Below are 18,351 nucleotides of genomic sequence, written 5' to 3'. Positions count from 1 at the left end.
TAGCTCCCTTGAGACAGCAGCTGTCTATATTGGCACTGCAGAGATCTGAGATGTCAATGCAGCATATCATGTGGCTTCTGAATCAAAAACAAAAATTGCTGGAAATACTCAATAGGTCAGGCAGCATCTGTAAACAAGAAAACAAAAGTTAACGTTTCAGGTTAATGGGCTTCTTCAGACAGTAGCTTCTTCCCAACAACCATCAGGCTCTTGAACACTACACTACACTATCAGTCTGAAGAAGGGTCTCAACCCAAATCGTTACCCATTCCTTCTCTCCAGGGATGCTGCCTGTCCCGCTGAGTTACTCCAGCATTTTGTGACTACACAACACCAACCTCAACTATGAACTTCTATCGACAAGTCTTTGCTTGCATGAGGTTATTAATTTGTGGATTTTTTTGATTATTATATATTATCTGTGTGTATTGTGCTTCGTGATGGATCTAGGTGGCATGCTGGTGATTGGTGACCCGTCTCCTCCTACCTGCTCTGTTATGGCATCCAGAGATGTATCTGCAGACCATGTCTGCTTTCTGCCCTGCCCCAACATGGATTCTCGTCTTTGAAAGGACTTCTAGTGGAAACACATTTACAAGATACAGACATAACTTAAATCAAAGTCATCATGCACCTGCTAGTCCTGACATTCACAGATAGCAATCATGCATAAACATTTAATTGGCAGACCACAATTACACTTCATGGAAAAATATTCTCCCATCCTTATGCCCCTGTCCCACTAAGGAAACCTGAACGGAAACCTCTGGAGACTTTGCGCCCCACCCAAGGTTTCCGTGCGGTTCCCGGAGGTTGACGTCAGTCTCCCTAATGGTCAAAGGTGGTTTTCGCTTCTTCTATGTTCCGGCGATTATTTCAAAAAATTCAAAACCGGCCGCGACTAAAAATAGGTTGCCGTTTTAAAAATCGGTAATTTTTTAGTCAAAGCCGGTTGCAATGCTAGTTAAAGGTGGTTGCTGGAGGTTGCAGGTACCTGCAACCTCCGGCAGCCACCTGCAACCTCCGGATTATTTTTTAAAATAATCGCCGGAACGTAGAAGAAGCGGAATCCCCTTTCGACCATTGGGGAGACTGACAAAAATCTCCGGGAACCTCCGGGAACAAGGAAACCTTGGGTGGGGCGCAAAGTCTCCAGAGGTTTCCGTTCAGGTTTCCTAAGTAGGACAGGGGCATTACTTTCTTTGTATCCTTTCTCCAAAACATTGGGTCTGTGGGCATGTGAACCATCTGTTAATGGAAAGTTGACCTCTATGTATTTAAACCAGTCCTGATTTGTTCACCTCAGGCAAATCTCTTTCTAACCTGTATTACTCAAAGCAGTGCAACCTTTGATTCAACAGTTTAAACCAGGGTTTTAAATCCCATATACCTGACAGCAACCCTAAAAATCTATCTTTTCTATGTCATTTTCAGACTTTTATATTCAATACAATACAATACATTTATCATTTGAACCCCATTGAGATTCAAATGACATGTTGTTTCTGCAGTCATACACACAAGAAAGAACCAAGACACAACACAATTTACACAAACATCCATCACAGCGCATCTCCTCCTCGCTGTGATGGAAGGCAAAGACTTATCTCTCCCCTGCACTTCCCATTCCCCTCCCGATGTCAGAGTCAAAGTACTTATACTCGGCTGGGGAAGTGCAGTGCAGAATTAGATGCTACTCCATATGTGGCCTAAACAAGTCCAGCATAATATTCATACTTTTGTATTCACCTTGCAAAAATAAACTGCTGTGAGAACTCAGCATGTCACGTTGCAATTCAACACGCAAAGGCATGGTCTATGTTTCTTTCCACCTTTCCTGAGGTAACAATGGGCCATTATGGATTCCACCCTTCCTGGGGTCATCTGTCGCTGGCCCTGTTTTTGTTCTGGCCTTATCTATCTTTCAGTCTGAAGAAGGGTTCTGACCAGAAATGTCACCTCTTCTCCAGAGCTGCTGCCTGACCCTCTGACCCACTTTGTGTCTGTCTGTCTGCTGCACCAGCACCTTGTTCCTGATGCGTGTTTATGCAGATTCCAGCATTAGCAGTCTCCTATGGACCTTGAGCCCCAGGATCTTACATCTCAAGATGTAATCTAGTTATGAACATACATGATTCTATTCTGCACAGCAGCCGGAACTGTGTCACAGTCTTTTATTGGTCGTTGTCTCAAGATTAGTACTAAATTTGTTGTCTGAAGGTTCAGGCATTACCCAAAAGCAATGCAAATTGGGAGAAATGTTAGATCCGTTTTAAACACTGGGTGAGTGCCTTGGGCTCCTCAAGGGGAAGTCTGGTGAAATGAAAGTGAAAGGAGCGGATGTTGGGGAGGTTTGCATAGGATCTTTGGTTTGCAGCTAGTGTTCGGGGCGGAAGCAATCGCCAACAGGGTGCCGGCGCGGCCACACAAGAGGCCTCCCTGGGTCCAGCAGAAATGTCCAGGGTGTTCATATTCAGGGTGTTCCTGCTCCTGTGCCTCTCCGCTGACCAACTCCTTCACCACGGACGCTGCGGTGCCCGGGGGCAGCCCCAACAGCTGGGAAACGAGCACCAAAAAGCCGTCTCCGCTCACGAAAAGCTCTTCCAACAGTTCGTTGCAAAATACAACCGGGGCTACGCGGCAGACGGTCCCCAGTTCGTCGAGAAGTACCGAGTGTTCCAGGTACAATCGGGTTCTTGCATCTTTCTGGGAGCGCACAAGTGTCCGTCGCCCAAGATCAGTGCCAGGAAATAGGAATGTGCTGCTTATTCTTCAGTCTGTTATATTTGCTTTTCATTCCAGGAATATTACAATGCAAATTGGGGAGTTGTTACACTGGAGGGGAGGAGGTTGCAAGAAGTCGCCTCTGGCAGCTAATGAACAAGTCTGATTGAGATATTACGGATCTGACAACATTTGTTGAATATAAGTGGGATAACATAACTAGTGTGAATGGGTGATCGATGGTTGGCATGGACTTGGTGGGCCGAAGGGCCTGTTTCACTGCTGTATCTCTAAACTACCCACTCCTCCTCCCCCACCTGGATTTGCATCTATTTCTCCCTTCCCCTTCCGCCTATATTCCTTTCTCTGGCTTCACAGTCCGCGAGCATTGCCACTTTCATTTCACTGCACATCTCGTATGTGCATGTGACAAATAAACTTGACTTGACTTGACTTGACAATTCGCAACTCCACAATGAACCATTGTGGGTTCTTTAGCCATCGGAACCATCTCAACTTTGTTTGGGACCTTTTCATGCCTCTAGTTTCCTATTGTCCTGTTCCTTTTGGTGGTAGAGGTTTTAGATTCTGGTGGCCCTACAGAAGTTTATGTCCATAGGCTTTGGAGCAGAATTAGGCCATTTGGCCCTCAAAGTCAACACCGCCATTCAATCATGACTGATCTATCTTTCCCTCTCAGCCCCATTCTCCTGCCTTCTCCCATAACCCCTGACATCTGTACTAATCAAGAACCTGTCAATCTCCAACTTCAAAAATATCTATTAACTTGGCCTCCACAGTCGTCTGTGGCAATGAATTCCACAGATTCATTCCACAGTGTTGCATAGGCTAGAAACTGCAGTGCTATTTACAGGTGGCAACGTTGGTGCCTGTTGTGAAGAAAATAAATGGGGGCACAATGGTGGAGCTGCTGCCTCACTCACAGTGCAAGAAACCCAGGTTCGATCCTGACTTTGGGTGCTGTTTGCGTAGAGTTTGCACATTCTCCCTGTGACCACACGGATTTTCTCCGGGTGCTCCAGTTTCCTTCCACATCCCAGAGACATGTAGGTTAGTTGGCTTCTGTAAATTGCCTCAAGTGTGTAGGAGGGAGTGGATGCGAAAGTGGGATAACATAGAACTAGTGTGAATGGGTGATCAATGTTCGGTGCGGATTTGATGGGTCGAGTGCCTGCTTTGCCCAGGATAATTCTTAGCTCTTAACTGTTTTTAAAGCTGCACCCATCTAGGCAAGTGAAAATTATTCCGCCACAGTCCTGACTCATTCTTGGCAGATGGTGCAAAGACTTTAAGGTGGCAGAAATTGAGTCACATGATACAGGATAGCCAGAGCACGTAATCTGCTCTTACATCCACACTACAGCCTCCTCAGTTGCCCAAAGAATCGTATGGTTTTTCTGGTCGCCGCTGGATTTTGAAATGTTTTTGAAATGTTCAAAACTTTTCACCGCCAGTCGGCGACAGTTGGCTTGACAACAATTAGCGTAGCTTGACTTCTCCTGACGTAGGTGCTGTTGTAGATTGTAGCCACGATGACGTAGGTTGTCGCTAGTGCTGACTTTGGTGAATTCCATTGGCAACTACCTACGTCAACCGGCGACTGAATTGTCTTCAGTTGTCGCCGACGGTCGTACCCTGTCGTAGCTTGTCACGGGTTGCCGTAGGTGTGGTTGTAGGTGGATGTCCTAATGGGTCGCAGGTTGTCAGTAGCTTGCCGTAGCTTGACGTCGACTAGGTGGTAGGTTGTTGTAGGCATTGTCGTAGACATTGTCATGGGGGGGGTCCAGTCACCGTTTATTCGGGGACCTGCTACGACTGTGACTGTGGCCGAAAAAATCGGCTAAGTGGGACAGGCCCATAAGATGTAACACTGAAGTCCGATAAAGATAGTTCAAAGATCTCCAACAAGGTAGATGCAAAGTCAGGATGGCAATCTAACTGAGGAGAGGACTGTTTAGATGTCTTATAACAGCTGGGAAGAAACATTCCGAATCTGGAATTATGTGTTTTTTTTCTGTATCTCCTGCCTAATGGGAGAAGGGAGAAGAAGGAGTGAGACTGGTCCTTGATTATGCTGGTGGCCGTACTGAGTCAGTGTGGCATAGGTGGAGTCAGTGGAAGGGAGATTAGTTTGTGATGGTCTGGGCTGCACCCACAACTCTCTGCAATTTCTTGCAGTCTTGGATGGAGCTGTTATCAAACTAGGCTGAGATTCATCCCAATAAGATGCTTTCTAGGGCGTATCTGTGGAATATGGTGAGGGTTGTTGGGGACATGCCGAACCTCCTAAGCCTTCTAAGGTAGTAGAGGTATTGGTGTGCTTTCTTGGCCATAGTTTTGATGTGATTGGTCCAGGATAAATTGCTGGTGATATTTATTAGTAGGTACTTGAAGCTTTTGACCATCTCTACTTTGGTGCCATCAAATTCTCATAATGATATTTCTCATGCAAACATTTTGTGCAAACAAATTCAGATTCAGATTCAGATTCAAACTTTATTGTCATTGTGCAGTGTACAGTACAGAGACAACAAAATGCAGTTAGCATCTCCCCAGAAGAGCGAACATAGAATATGTGCAATAAATATATTTACGTACATACAGTCGTAAAAGTGCAATTTTTCTGGTGGAAGGAGTGTCCTGGGGGGGGGGGGGGGGTGACTGGCAGTCACCGAGGTGCAGAGTTAAGTAATGTAACAGTCGCAGGGAAGAAGTTGTTCCTGGACCTGCTGGGCCGGCAACGGAGAGACCTGTAGCGCCTCCCGGATGGTAGGAGGGTAAACAGACTGTGGCTGGGGTGAGAGCAGTCCTTGGCGATACTGCGCGCCCTTCACAGAAATCGCTTGCTTTGGACAGACTCAATGGAGGGGAGCGAGGAACCGGTGATGCGTTGGGCAGTTTTCACCACCCTCTGCAGTGCTTTCCGGTCGGAGACAGAGCAGTTGCCATACCATACTGTGATACAGTTGGTAAGGATGCTCTCGATGGTGTAGCGGTAGAAGTTCACCAGGATCTGAGGAGACAGATGGACCTTCTTTAGTCCCCTCAGGTACAAGAGACGCTGGTGAGCCTTCTTGACCAAAGTTGAGGTATTGTGGGTCCAAGAGAGGTCATCAGAGATGTTGACCCCCAGGAACCTGAAGCTGGAAACACGTTCCACCTCCATCCCGTTGATGTGGATGGGGGTGTGTGTGCCACCCCCAGACCTTCTGAAGACTACAATGAGCTCCTTGGTCTTCTTGGAGTTAAGGGCCAGGTTGTTGTCAGTGCACCATGCTGCTAGGAGCTGGACCTCCTCCCTATAGGCCGACTCATCGTTATTGCTGAAGCCTAAAAGCCCAAGCCTAAAAATGTAATAGTCCTGCTGTATATATTAGTTCAAACTGTGTAATCTCTGTCAATTGAATGGTCTTTCTAAGTCATTCTGATGACAGCTAAGTTGTCATAGTGCTTGGATAAATGTATTAAGATTACAATGGCCTTATCTTTACATAACACAAATTTATGTAGCACTTATAACAGAAGTTTATTGCAAATATGATCTGTTGAATATTATTTTGAAATATGGAATGTAATTACAATTTTTAATTGTTACTTACTTTTGAAACCAATGTCTGGAGTAATTATTTAAGTGTTACTGCTGTATTCAGTGAAATATTCTGGGGAATTGCAGACTTTCTTTGCAGACTGTAAGAAATGTCAGGACTTTTATGATCAGCCATGATCACATTGAATGGCGGTGCTGGCTCGATGGGCTGAATGGCGTACTCCTGCACCTATTGTATATTTTCTGTATCATTCTGAAATCATTGACTGAAATTTCAATTTTCAATAAAATACTATTAAAACTTGATACCTTTTCATGTTTTTCCTTTCCTATTACCTACTAGGTAAGCTCTTATCTGTTTCAATTTTGCTTTAAAATAACCTACTTTACCTTTTATTTCTGCCTCCTTTTCTGCACATTTCGGGAATTTCAATATCAGATCCGAAGGTGTATTGCGTAGTGAAGCTTATGATGAAACCTATTTTCAGCTAGCTGAAAGCTCACAAATGTACCTAATCAAATTTAACCAACTGGATAATTTGCTGCTTAATTCCTGTAACTCGTTCATAACAAAACATGTAACATTTTCAACAAAATTTTAATATCTAATGTTTTAAATGGAATTTTGAGTTCATTCTGTTCCTTGTATGTGAGCTTAACATGAGTGCAGATAAACAGCAGCATACAATGATCAAGTCTGACATGTTCAAGTTTGTTGTCATATGCTTGAGTGCGGTGAAGTACTGGTACAATGAAGAATCTTGCTTACAACAGCATCACATGTGCATAGACTCAGACAACACCAGTTGTCCAAGTACTATAAGTACATGGACATTACCATGATCCGAATTAAAACAGAAATTGAAGGTTGGCTGGTACAGGGCATTGGATATTTTCAATAGTACGGTCTCTTAGATCCCTTTCAGTGCAAACAACCTTGAGTATATGTTCTAGCTTTTTCTCATTGTCTTCTTTGAAACGATGTATGGTATTACTTGGATTTTACAAAAACAAATCACACATCATTTGTAATGACACATAAACTGGAGGGCAAGTTGGCATGGCAGTAAAGTTGCTGCCTTACAGTGCAAACACATAATTAAAAACAAAAATTCCAATGTAGTGCCAGAGATGGACTGCGGTGTTCATTATGGAGGTAGGGTTAGGATTGTGTTCAAGATTCTGATATTCATAGCAAAATTGCTGTTCGTGAACCTGGTGGTTTGTCCGTCCAGCCCGATGATAGAAGTGAGAAAAGGGCAATGTGGGGATCTTTGATGATAGATGCCGCCACCTGAAGGCAGCGCCTCATGTACATGCTTTAGATGGATAGCAAGGTGATGTCCATGATGACTGCGCTGGGTCCATCACTCTCTGCAGCCTCATGTATTCCTGTGAAAGTTGAAATTGTAGAGTATTTCAGGCAATGATGCAAAATGCAGGCAGGAATACTTCTGCAGTACATCTGTAAAAAGTTGTAGATATTAGAAATCTCTCTATAAACTGGTTTGTGTTCAACTTCTGAGATTTATAGCAAAGTTGCTGTTCGTGAACCTGGTGGTTTGTCCATCCAGCCCGATGATAGAAGTGAGAAAAGGGCAATGTGGGGATCTTTGATGATAGATGCCGCCACCTGAAGGCAGCGCCTCATGTACATGCTTTAGATGGATAGCAAGGTGATGTCCATGATGACTGCGCTGGGTCCATCACTCTCTACAGCCTCATATATTCCTGTGTGTTGAAATTGTCATTTCAGGCAATGATGCAACCAGGCAGGATACTTTCTGCAGTACATCTGTAAAAGCTTGTAGAGTATTTAGAAATCTCTATAAACTGAATCTCTTTAAACTTCTAAGAAAGTAGAGACACTGGCTTTGTGTCTGTATTTATATGCTGGGCCCCAGACAGATCATGAATGAATGAACAAGTTTATTGGCGGGAGTATGTTCACATACAAGGAATTTGCCTTGGTGCTCTGCTCGCAAGTAACAACACGACATACAGTAAACCATTAAGAATAAAACATAAAACATTAAGAATAAAACATTCTAGTTTAAGTCTGAGATGTTGATGACCAGGAATTTAAAGCTGTTAACTCTCCACCACCGATCCATGTAGTTTAGTTTAGAGATAAGGCACGGAAACGGGTCCTTCGGCCCACTGACTCCGCACATTAACACTAGGGATTATTTTACATTTTATACATTTGTACCATGACAATTTACCAACAAACCTGTAAGTCTTTGGAGTGTGGGAGGAAACCGAAGATCTCGGAGAAAAACCACGTAAGTCACGGTGGAACGTACAAACTTCAAACAGACAAGCACCCGTAGTCAGGATCGAACCCGGGTCTCTGGTGCTGTAAGACAGTAGCTTTACTGCTGCGCCACCGTGCCACCCCAATTAGTTTCCCAACTTCCCCTATCTGAAGTTTATGATCAGTTCCTTGGCCTTGTTAGCGCTGCACGAGAGGTTATTGTTGCGGAACCACTCAATCTCTCATCTGCATGATGACTCATCACCACTCATGATTCAGCCAACAGTGGTATAATCAGTAAATGTACAGATGGCATTGTAGCTGTGCTTAGTCATACTGTATACAGAGAGTGCAAACAGGAAAAGGGCATATCTTTGGAATTCGCAAATTTTATAAAATATATTACGTGTAAGTGATTAATTCTATAAATGAGTTAAAAAAGACTTACCCATTAGAATTAAAACAGAATCATGCTGGTATTGAAGCAAAAGAAGGGTTTTGACTCAAAACTTCAGCCATTCCTTCTCCCCATGTTGTCTTGTACATTCTCATCCAAGTCATTGTTGTGGACGATCATAATCATCTTTATTGTTCATTGTTTATTGATCATTGTTGCAGGTGTATAAAATCATGAGAGGAATAGATCAGGTAGATGCACTGAATCTCTTGCCCAGAGTAGGGGAGTCGAGGTCCAGAGGACATTTGTTCAAGGTGAAGGGGAAAAGATTTAATAGGAATCTGAGAGGTAACTTTTTCATACAAAGGGTGGTGGGTGTATGCAACAGGCTGCCAGAGGAGGAGTGGAGGCTAGGACTATCCCAATGTTTAAGAAACAGTTAGACAGGTACATGGATAGGGCAAGTTTTGAGGGATATTTCCAAACACAGGCAGGAGGGACTAGTGTAGCTGGGACATGTTGGCCGGTGTGGGCAAGTTGGCGGGAAAGGGCCTGTTTCCACACTGTATCAATGACTCTATGACAAACAGCAGTGGACCCTACCCCAACCCCTATGGCACACCACATGTCACAGGCCTCTAGTCCATGATGACCTTCTATCATCACTGCTTCCTACCATCAAGTCAATGAAGGATGAAGAAGGGTCTCGACCTGAAATGTGACCCGTTCCTTCTCTCCAGAGATGCTGCTTGACCCCCTGAGTTACTCCAGCATTTTGTATCTATCTTCAGTGTAAAACCAGCATCTGCAGATCCTTCCGACACAAAATATTTTAATCCATATCCTTTCTAAAACATAAAGGCGATTTATTTTGGGACAGATCTTCCGCTACTCTGAGGTCATTACTTGCCCAGCTTGAGCCGTGCTGTTCCTTCCAATGTGGTCTTTAGCTGGAGACCAACCCTCAGCGCATTGTCTAGATCTATGGAGTGTGGTGAAGTACAGCATCTCTCCCATTGTAAGGGGCTGCCTGCGCTCAACTCCAGGCCGGAAGGCTGTTGAAGATCTGTTCCTCCTTTCTAATCCACAAATATTCAGAAACTCCTGAGATCTTTTAAAAATAAAATGATTATTAAAACAATCTTTGTTTAAAATGAGTTATTAAAAAACAAAGATACTGGTGTAGGAAGGAACTGCAGATGCTGGTTTACACTGAAGATAGACACGGGTTGAGATCCTTCTTCAGACCAAAGATACTGGCACAGCCTTAAAAACAAACAAATGTATTAAGAAGGGCCTCGACCCGAAACGTCGCCCATTCCTTCTCTCCAGAGATGCTGCCTGTCCCGCTGAGTTACTCTAGCACGTTGTGCCTATCCTTGTTCTAAATGTATTTAAACTATGTGTAGTGAATGTAATAGAAGGCCCTACTTATTATTCTTGTAATAGCAAATTTTTAGTCGTTTTCAATGGGGTCACTTACGGGAGATTTCCAAGCCTTAGAGCTTGGAGATTTGCAGAATATCATGCTATGGGACTGCACAGACTGAGGGATTCTGTGGAGAAATGGAGGGGGAGGTAAGTCTGACAGAGAGCTGACCTGTAAATAGGTTCTGCATTACAACGTTACAGCTTCCTTGATGTTGCCACATAATGCTTTGATCAGTTAAAGACTAAAGAACACATTGCAAATGGCTCTTGTTCAGCCACTTGTACAGGGTCAATGACATGAAATATCAAATATAATTTGTTTATAAATGCAGATGTGACTATTTTTAATATGCAGTAATTATATGTTAAAATTGTTTAATTGATGACACTTTAATAATCTTTTTCAGGAAAGCATGCAGAGACATTACACCATGAATCTTATTTCTTCAAACTTGTCAAATGAAAGTGACTTTGCTGTTTATGGAATTAACCAGTTTTCAGATGTATCTCCTGCAGTATTCAGAGGTGAAAGTGCTTTTTAATATTCAATAATTGTTTAATGTGATTATGCTTATTAATAAGGCTTGTACCACTCTTGCTATGTTTAAAATAATTAAAGTTAAATTGACATTGACATGTTAAGTTTAAAAAAAATAGAAAATTGGCAGGACATGTGTTGTATTTGGATTAGCATGGTCAAAATAATCCAAATCAGCCTTAATTATAGTATTAAAGTTTCATTGTTCCAGTAGCTTGCTGGGTAAACAGTCTAAAGACCATAACGAAAGTTCACCCTAAAGGGCCTGTCCCACTATACGAGTTTACCCAAGAGCTCTCCCGAGTTTTAAAAAAAAAATCAAACTCGTGGTAAGTATATAGTGGGTACGTCGGAGCTCGGGACGTCTTTTAGCGGCTCGTAACGCTAACGGCAGGTACTCGGGAGACGCGGTAAGCTCGTGAAGTTTTTTCAACATGTTGAAAAATGTCCACGAGAGCCCCGATTACCTACGAGCGGCTATTTCGAACAGCTAAGAGACGTCCCGAGCTCCGACGTACCCGCTACGCACATTCTACATGCTTACCACGAGTTTGATTTGCTCTTGAATTAGTTCGTACAGTGGGACAGCCCCTTTACCATCCCTGACTGAAACTTGATGTTAAAAAACAGCACATCACCTTAATGGTGAACACATCATGGCACTGATTTGTTCTGTCATTGGACCACTGAGAACACATCCATTTTTAGTTTCTACTTTGTTTCACAGAGAAAACCAAATGTTAATTCTATCATTTCTTGTGTGCATTCAGTCTATTAGTCAGTAATACATTGTGATTAAAATATAGGCTACCTGTACACAATATATGAGTTAAAAAGTGATATTGACAAAAATGGTGAATATGCTTATGCAGTGTCTGATAACAGATGTTGAGGTGTTTAATATTTAAATATGTCAGTGTGTGTATAAAAATACAGGAATGCATAACCACATATCTATAATGATTATCTGTGCAAGTTTGGTCACTGGAACTACTTATGTTTAGAAACATAGAAATTAGGTGCAGGAGTAGGCCATTCGGCCCTTTGAGCCAGCATCTCCATTCAACATGGTGGCTGATCATCCAAAATCAGTACCACGCTTTTGACTTCTCCCCATATCACCTGATTCCGTTTGCCCTAAAAGCTATATCTAAATCTCTCTTGAAAACATCCAGTGAATTGGCCTCCACTGCCTTCTGTTACAGAGAACTCTACAGATTCACAACTCTCTGGGTGAGAATTTCTTTAGAAATAAATGTGGACTAAAGTGGTGTGATTTTTAAATTACATGTCAATAAAAACTAATATGAAGGGGGAAGGAAACACATTTTTTGTCAATTAAATCTGCAGCGACATATTTGGGTTCAAGGCCTGCGCAGCTTCAGAACTTCATGTCATTTCCGGAAGACAACGAGACACCAGCATTGCCAGCAAAATTTGACTGGAGGGTCAAGGGGGTCGTTACACCTGTACGAAATCAGAAAACGGTAAGTTTCTTTTTGATGATGATGATGATGATGATGACGGTACTCATGTGCATCTGTGTGCAGAGAAATTCTTTCTTTTTGCACGCAAAGGAGACAAAAGAATCGCTACAAAAGCGGCAACAAAGTCACAAAAAGTACTTAACCTTCTTTCCCCCCCCACGCCGCGTCCCCCTTTGCTCTTGGTGGAGCGGCCCATCCACCTCGGCCCGACTCCGACCTCGGCCTGACTCGCTCCGACCTCAATGCTCCAACCTTGTTCGACTCTCCCACCTTGGCCCGAATGTCCGATCTCGAGGCTCGGACTCTCCCACCTCGGCCCAGCTCCGTCGCTTGGACTCCGACCCCCGACCACCGGGATACGACCCCGCACCATGCCTGCCTCTCCATAGACTGCAGTACCCCGGGGGAGCCCTTTTACCGTTAATGTTGCTGATGCCATCATTAGATGAGTACTATTATTTTCATTAATGAAGAACCATTTCAATAATATCGTTCTTAGATGCATTGGGACGTTTTTTGGAGAAACCAGAAATAAATTTGGCGAAATCCCAATGCATTATTTTTCAGTTCATAAAGCTATTTTAATGTTGATCATGTCAAATCTATGCCTGTCATTGCTGCACCACAGTTTAATGCAGTGAGAGCTCTAGGTTTTGTAACATACCTAGAATATACATATAGTACCCACCAAGTAGTAATATAATGCAATGTGGTTTAAATCCACACTATAGACTTGGGCCTATATTCAGATTGAGAAGAACTGAACATGGCTCCTGTGTCTCTAGCCTCTGAATCTAGACTGAGGTGATAGATGTTCTTCCATAAAGGGGATTAATGATCATCTGATGGTTTTGTTCTGGTAGACTGATCATTATTGAGAACTGTGAAGAAATTTCCAGGATAACTTATTTTTAAAATGAATATTCCAGGTGTCAGAAAATTCTGACTTTGTATGGACTTTGATGTTGGAGAAATTTGGTCTCATTTCTGATTGTTTTGTGCAATAGTGTGGAGGATGCTGGGCCTTCAGTGTGGTGGAGAGTATTGAATCTTCTCTCGCAATTAAAAGTGGACAACTGGAAATGCTGAGTGCTCAAGAAGTTATTGATTGTTCTTACGGGGATGCTGGTTGTCGTGGAGGCTCACCAATCAGTGCCCTGAGGTGGCTAAATCAGGTTGGTAAATACATTTTTGAAGAAATTTAAGACGACTTGTAATAAATTGATGAAAATGACTCACAAAGGCAGAAGTCAGCTAATCTATTAAGCATAAGGCAGACACAACATGCTGGAGTAACTCAGTGGGACAGGCAGCGTCTCTGGAGAGAAGGAATGGGTGACGTTTCGGGTTGAGACCCTTCAGACTGAAAGTCATGGGAGCATGTTGTAACAATTCTTACTGGCTACAGAATCATATCCAAATATATCTAATTTCCTAGATTAATAGGAAAATCTATTTCCACTGCTTTTTCTCCACCGTCTCTGTGCCTGAATCAAGTGAATTTTTGCAGTGATCTCCTCCAGCAGTCCAGGTTCTTGGATGGTAGATCAGGTGCGAAGATTTTGTACATCCCAAAATCCTGGGGCGCCGCACGCAACCGGGCGTCACTGCCTACGTCACCATGCACAATGCGCACGTTGTGTGTCGTGGCGTGTAATTGACGTTGTGTAAATTACGCGCAAATAACGCCCAATTTGGGACAGGCCCTTTACAGCGCTTGCAGCACTGGAGACCCGGGTTCAATCCCGACTACGGCTGTCTGTATGGAGTTTGCACGTTCTCCCCTTGACCGCGTGTGTTTGCTCCGAGATCTTTGGTTTCCTCTCATACTCCAAAGACCTACAGGTAGATAGGTAGGTAAATTGGCTTGGTATAAGCGTAAATTGTCCCTAGTGAGTGTCGGACAGTGTTAATGTGCAGGGATCCATGATTGTTGTGGACTCGGTGGGCTGAAGGGCCTGTTTCCTTGCTGTATCACAAAACTTTAAGAAGTTAAATTGAAATGTGCTGAATATGCACTCTGATACCATTCTGTATAGTTAAAATTATTTACAGGAAAGCTATCAATTATCCTTCGTGAGGTGGAATTTAACTAGAGCAAACCCACCTGGTCACAGTGAAAATATGCAAACTCCGCACAGGGGGCACCCAATGTCAGGATCAAACTCTGATCTATTGAGCTGTTTGAGATAGCAGCACTAACCGTAGTGCTACCATGCTGCCCTTCCTTGATTGTTTTGGCAGTTTTGAGACACATTTAATCTGGATCTATTAGTTTATCCAATTCAATAATACTTCCTCTTTTTTAATATGTTTATCGCATCCAATTTCTCTGCATTGACTGAAGAAGATTGATTCTCTCGCCAAATTATTTTGGAAGAGTGAAGGATTTGAATATAGGAGCAGGGAGGTTCTACTGCAGTTGTACAGGGTCCACACCTGGAGTATTGCGTACAGTTTTGGTCTCCTAATCTGAGGAAAGACATTCTTGCCATAGGGGGAGTACAGAGAAGGTTCACCAGACTGATTCCTGGGATGTCAGGACTTTCATATGAAGAAAGACTGGATAGACTCGACTTGTGCTCGCTAGAATTTAGAAGATTGAGGGGGGATCTTATAGAAACTTACAAAATTCTTAAGGGGTTAGATGCACGAAGATTGTTCCCGATGTTCGGGAAGTCCAGAACAAGGGGTCACAGTTTAAGGATTAGGGGGAAATCTTTTAGGACCGAGATGAGAAAAACATTTTTCACACAGAGTGGCGAATCTCTGGAATTCTCTGCCACAGAATGTAGTTGAGGCCAGTTCATTGGCTATATTTAAGAGGGAGTTAGGTGTGGCCCTTGTGGCTAAAGGTATCGGGGGTATGGAGATAAGGCAGGTACAGGATAATCAATGTGATGATCAGCCATGATCATATTGAATGGCGGTGCAGGCTCGAAGGGCCAAATCGCCTACTCCTGCACCTATTGTCTATGTTCTATGATATATGGTTATGAAATGTACATTTTTTAGCTGCTAATGGTTCTTGGTATCTCAGCATTTCTCTGTTCCATTTGTTCCATTTTGCACAATACCTGATAAATAGTGTCCCTGGCACAACCCCACAGGGCCACTGCCACGGGGCCCTCTTGCAGTGAGAATTTGGAAGTATTTAAAGGAGAACTTGCTTTCAGAGAACGGTCAGGGAATGTAAGCAGGATGTATGGACCTAGACTTAGAGTAATATCAGGGGTATGGATATTGGATGTAAAAGCAGCAAAGGTGCAGTGGAGGGTGTGAATCCCATCAGATTGGGAGGAGCCAGAGGGGAGGTGGGAGATTTGGAGTTGAACTCGGATGTTGTGGTCGGGTATATGTGCAGTGGAAGCAGTCATTGATGCGACCAAATGCAAAATTGGGTTCTGATCCTCCACTGGAGATAGATAATCTGTTAGATTCATGAATTGGAGCCCCAAGGGTAAACATTGAGAAAATACTTAGAGGAATTTATAGAGTCATATAGCATGGAATAGGTCCTTTGGCCCAACCCATCCATGCCAACCATGATGCCCCATCTATGATAGTCCCATTTGACCACTTTTGACCCAAATCCCTTTCAAACTTTACCATCCACGTACCTGTGAAATGGTCTTTTCACGGTTGTTATTGCACCAGCTTCAACTATTTCCTATGACAGCTCCTCCCATGTACCCTCTGTGTGTAAACAAAAGACACCTTAGCTTCTTATTAAATCTTTCCTCTTTCACCTTGGACCTTTTCCTTCTTGTTCTTCAGACGACCAAGTTCAAACATTTGATGTGCACACAGGATCAGGTCTGAGATAACATTTATCTGCTGAGCATGCATAATGTTGCCCTATTCAAAGTAACTTTAGTTCCAACAATTTTGTGGTCTTGAGCCTGCTGTTTCGATTCATTGCTTTTATATGCACATTTTCTTTTACAGAGTAAAGCAAAGTTGGTGGAAGAGTCATCTTATCCCTTCAATGCAAAAACTGGAATGTGCCATTATTTTCCAAAGTCCACATTTGGTGTTTCAATCAGAAGCTATAAGGCATACAGCTTCAGGTAATCGTAGTTTCTATAGTTCATTAGGTCTTGCAGGTTGAAATGACTGGAATGAAATACCATAACCAATTTGTTGTCAACCTAATATTGCAAATTTTGCCATGAAAGTAATGAGTTTGATATCACCAAACAGATCCATTGCTTTTGCATGCAGCTTGAACAATGCCATCAATAAGGTCAACAAGGATTTGGTCAACTTTCTCCTATGATTGACAATTTTTTTGACAATTCTCAAGTTTGAAGATAAACCCGCACCTCCACTCTCTTTCACTGCCACCATCCCGTCATGTGGACCACTCTTCTACTATTTCCCACCATCCCTGTCAATTTGCCTCGCCCAAACAGACAAGAGGGGTTCACCGACGGGCTGAGTGGAGGCAGAGAGAGAAAGAGGTGTTTTGTTCTCTCTTGCCAATAAAACTGATTTGTAACTAACCAGATGAGTGAGCCTTTATCTGTTCTACTATTCAGATCCTTGAACCTGTTCTCATATAACATTTGGTGTAGTCGGCAGGATCTGATGACTAGAATAGAAAATGTTTGGTTAAAAGAAATGGCGAACAAGATGGCGCTGGTGCAGGCCAAGCACCACCGCAACGAGCTTCTGCCCTCAGTGCAGGGGAGCCCGCAACACGCCGTGCTGCAGGTGGGATCAAGAACCTTGGGTCTTCAAGCTCCTCTAATGCTTTTAACGGGTCATGAGGGAGAAATTTATCGTGGTAAATTTCACTCGAATGGATCAACACTGGCATCTGCAGGATTTGATCTTGTTTTGGAATATATATGGCGACTGCGATAATTATGCCACATTGAAAGGTCACAGTGGATCAGTGATGGAATTGCATTATAACACAGATGGCAGCAAGTAGCTTTTTCCAGCCGCATCAGACAAAACTAGCAGTGTGGAACAGTGAACGGATGAAAGAATCAAGAGACAAAGGTTACACGTCCTTTGCAAATTCATGCTAACCAGCCCGACGGGGACCACAGTTGGTCTGTACAGGAAGCGAAGACAAAACATTGAAGCTATGGGATATTCGGAAGATGACTGCAATCCATACATTTCGAAACACGTGCCAAGTACTGGCAGCAAAATTGAATGACACAAACGATCAGATTATCTCTGGTGGTATTGATGACGGCATTAAAGTTTGGGACCTCCGACAAAGCAAGTTGTGGGCCTGTCCCCTATAGGCGATTTTTCAGCGGACTGCCTGAAAAACGGGGAACTGGAACGGCAATTGTCATAACGGAACACACACACACACACAAACACATCACAAAGGCGGGGGCCAGGGCAAGCGGGGGGAGTGCTGCCTGAAATTCACACGGTGCAAAGCCAAGGTGATACAGACACACACCGCGATGAACAGGAAGGTTAAGACGGCTAGCACAGTGTACGATAAGTCTTTTAAAAAGGGAGGTGGGGTGGGGTGGGGAGAAGGGGGAAGAGTGGAGACATTTTTAAGAAGCCAGACAACTTTTAATAAGCCAGAGATACACGGCTGTGAAGTTCGGCAGGCATTTAACATTGCGGGTCAGTTATCCTTGGTTCTGAAAACTCCTGCTTATGTTTTTTTTCCCCCAATGAGCCAATGAAAATGACCGATCAGCAAAGATGATTAATTAAAACTACCTCGACTACCTATAACTACATGCCGACACCACTACAACTGCACCTACGACTACAGGATTATCGATTTTTTGCCGCAACCAGACTGACGCCGCGACTAGTTCCCAGAATGCGGGAACTCCTCGCGACCATGAAGGAGCCTCATCAGGGACCACCAGCGAACATGTGGCGATCATTAGGAGAGTCTCCTGCACTCGCCTAAAAAGTCGCCTAAGTGGGACAGGCCCATTTATTTGTATCATGCGT

The 18,351-nt window shown here is 43.4% G+C and overlaps 1 protein-coding gene and 1 pseudogene across 2 annotated transcripts in view; both read left to right on the top strand.

Moving 5' to 3' along the window:
* The first annotated feature begins 1,895 nt into the window (after nt 1-1,895).
* LOC129703329 (cathepsin O-like) overlaps nt 1,896-18,351 on the top strand; it is a 31,567-nt gene continuing 15,111 nt past the window's right edge. Inside the window, exons 1-5 of one of the 2 annotated variants that reach the window (XR_008724545.1) lie at nt 1,896-2,682; nt 10,785-10,902; nt 12,266-12,402; nt 13,410-13,577; nt 16,351-16,472. Coding sequence is in view for 1 of the 2 variants with exons in the window: in XM_055645697.1 (XP_055501672.1) it covers nt 2,455-2,682; nt 10,785-10,902; nt 12,266-12,402; nt 13,410-13,577; nt 16,351-16,472 (773 nt within the window). In the remaining variant the exon portion in view is untranslated. The remainder of the gene's footprint in view (nt 2,683-10,784; nt 10,903-12,265; nt 12,403-13,409; nt 13,578-16,350; nt 16,473-18,351) is intronic. The other variant, XM_055645697.1, reaches the window with a different exon arrangement.
* On the top strand, nt 16,472-17,875 carry LOC129703340 (U5 small nuclear ribonucleoprotein 40 kDa protein-like; annotated as a pseudogene).

This window comes from Leucoraja erinacea, chromosome 1, assembly GCF_028641065.1.
Source record: "Leucoraja erinacea ecotype New England chromosome 1, Leri_hhj_1, whole genome shotgun sequence".
Taxonomy (NCBI): domain Eukaryota; kingdom Metazoa; phylum Chordata; class Chondrichthyes; order Rajiformes; family Rajidae; genus Leucoraja; species Leucoraja erinaceus.
This window is presented reverse-complemented; position numbering and strand designations above follow the sequence as displayed.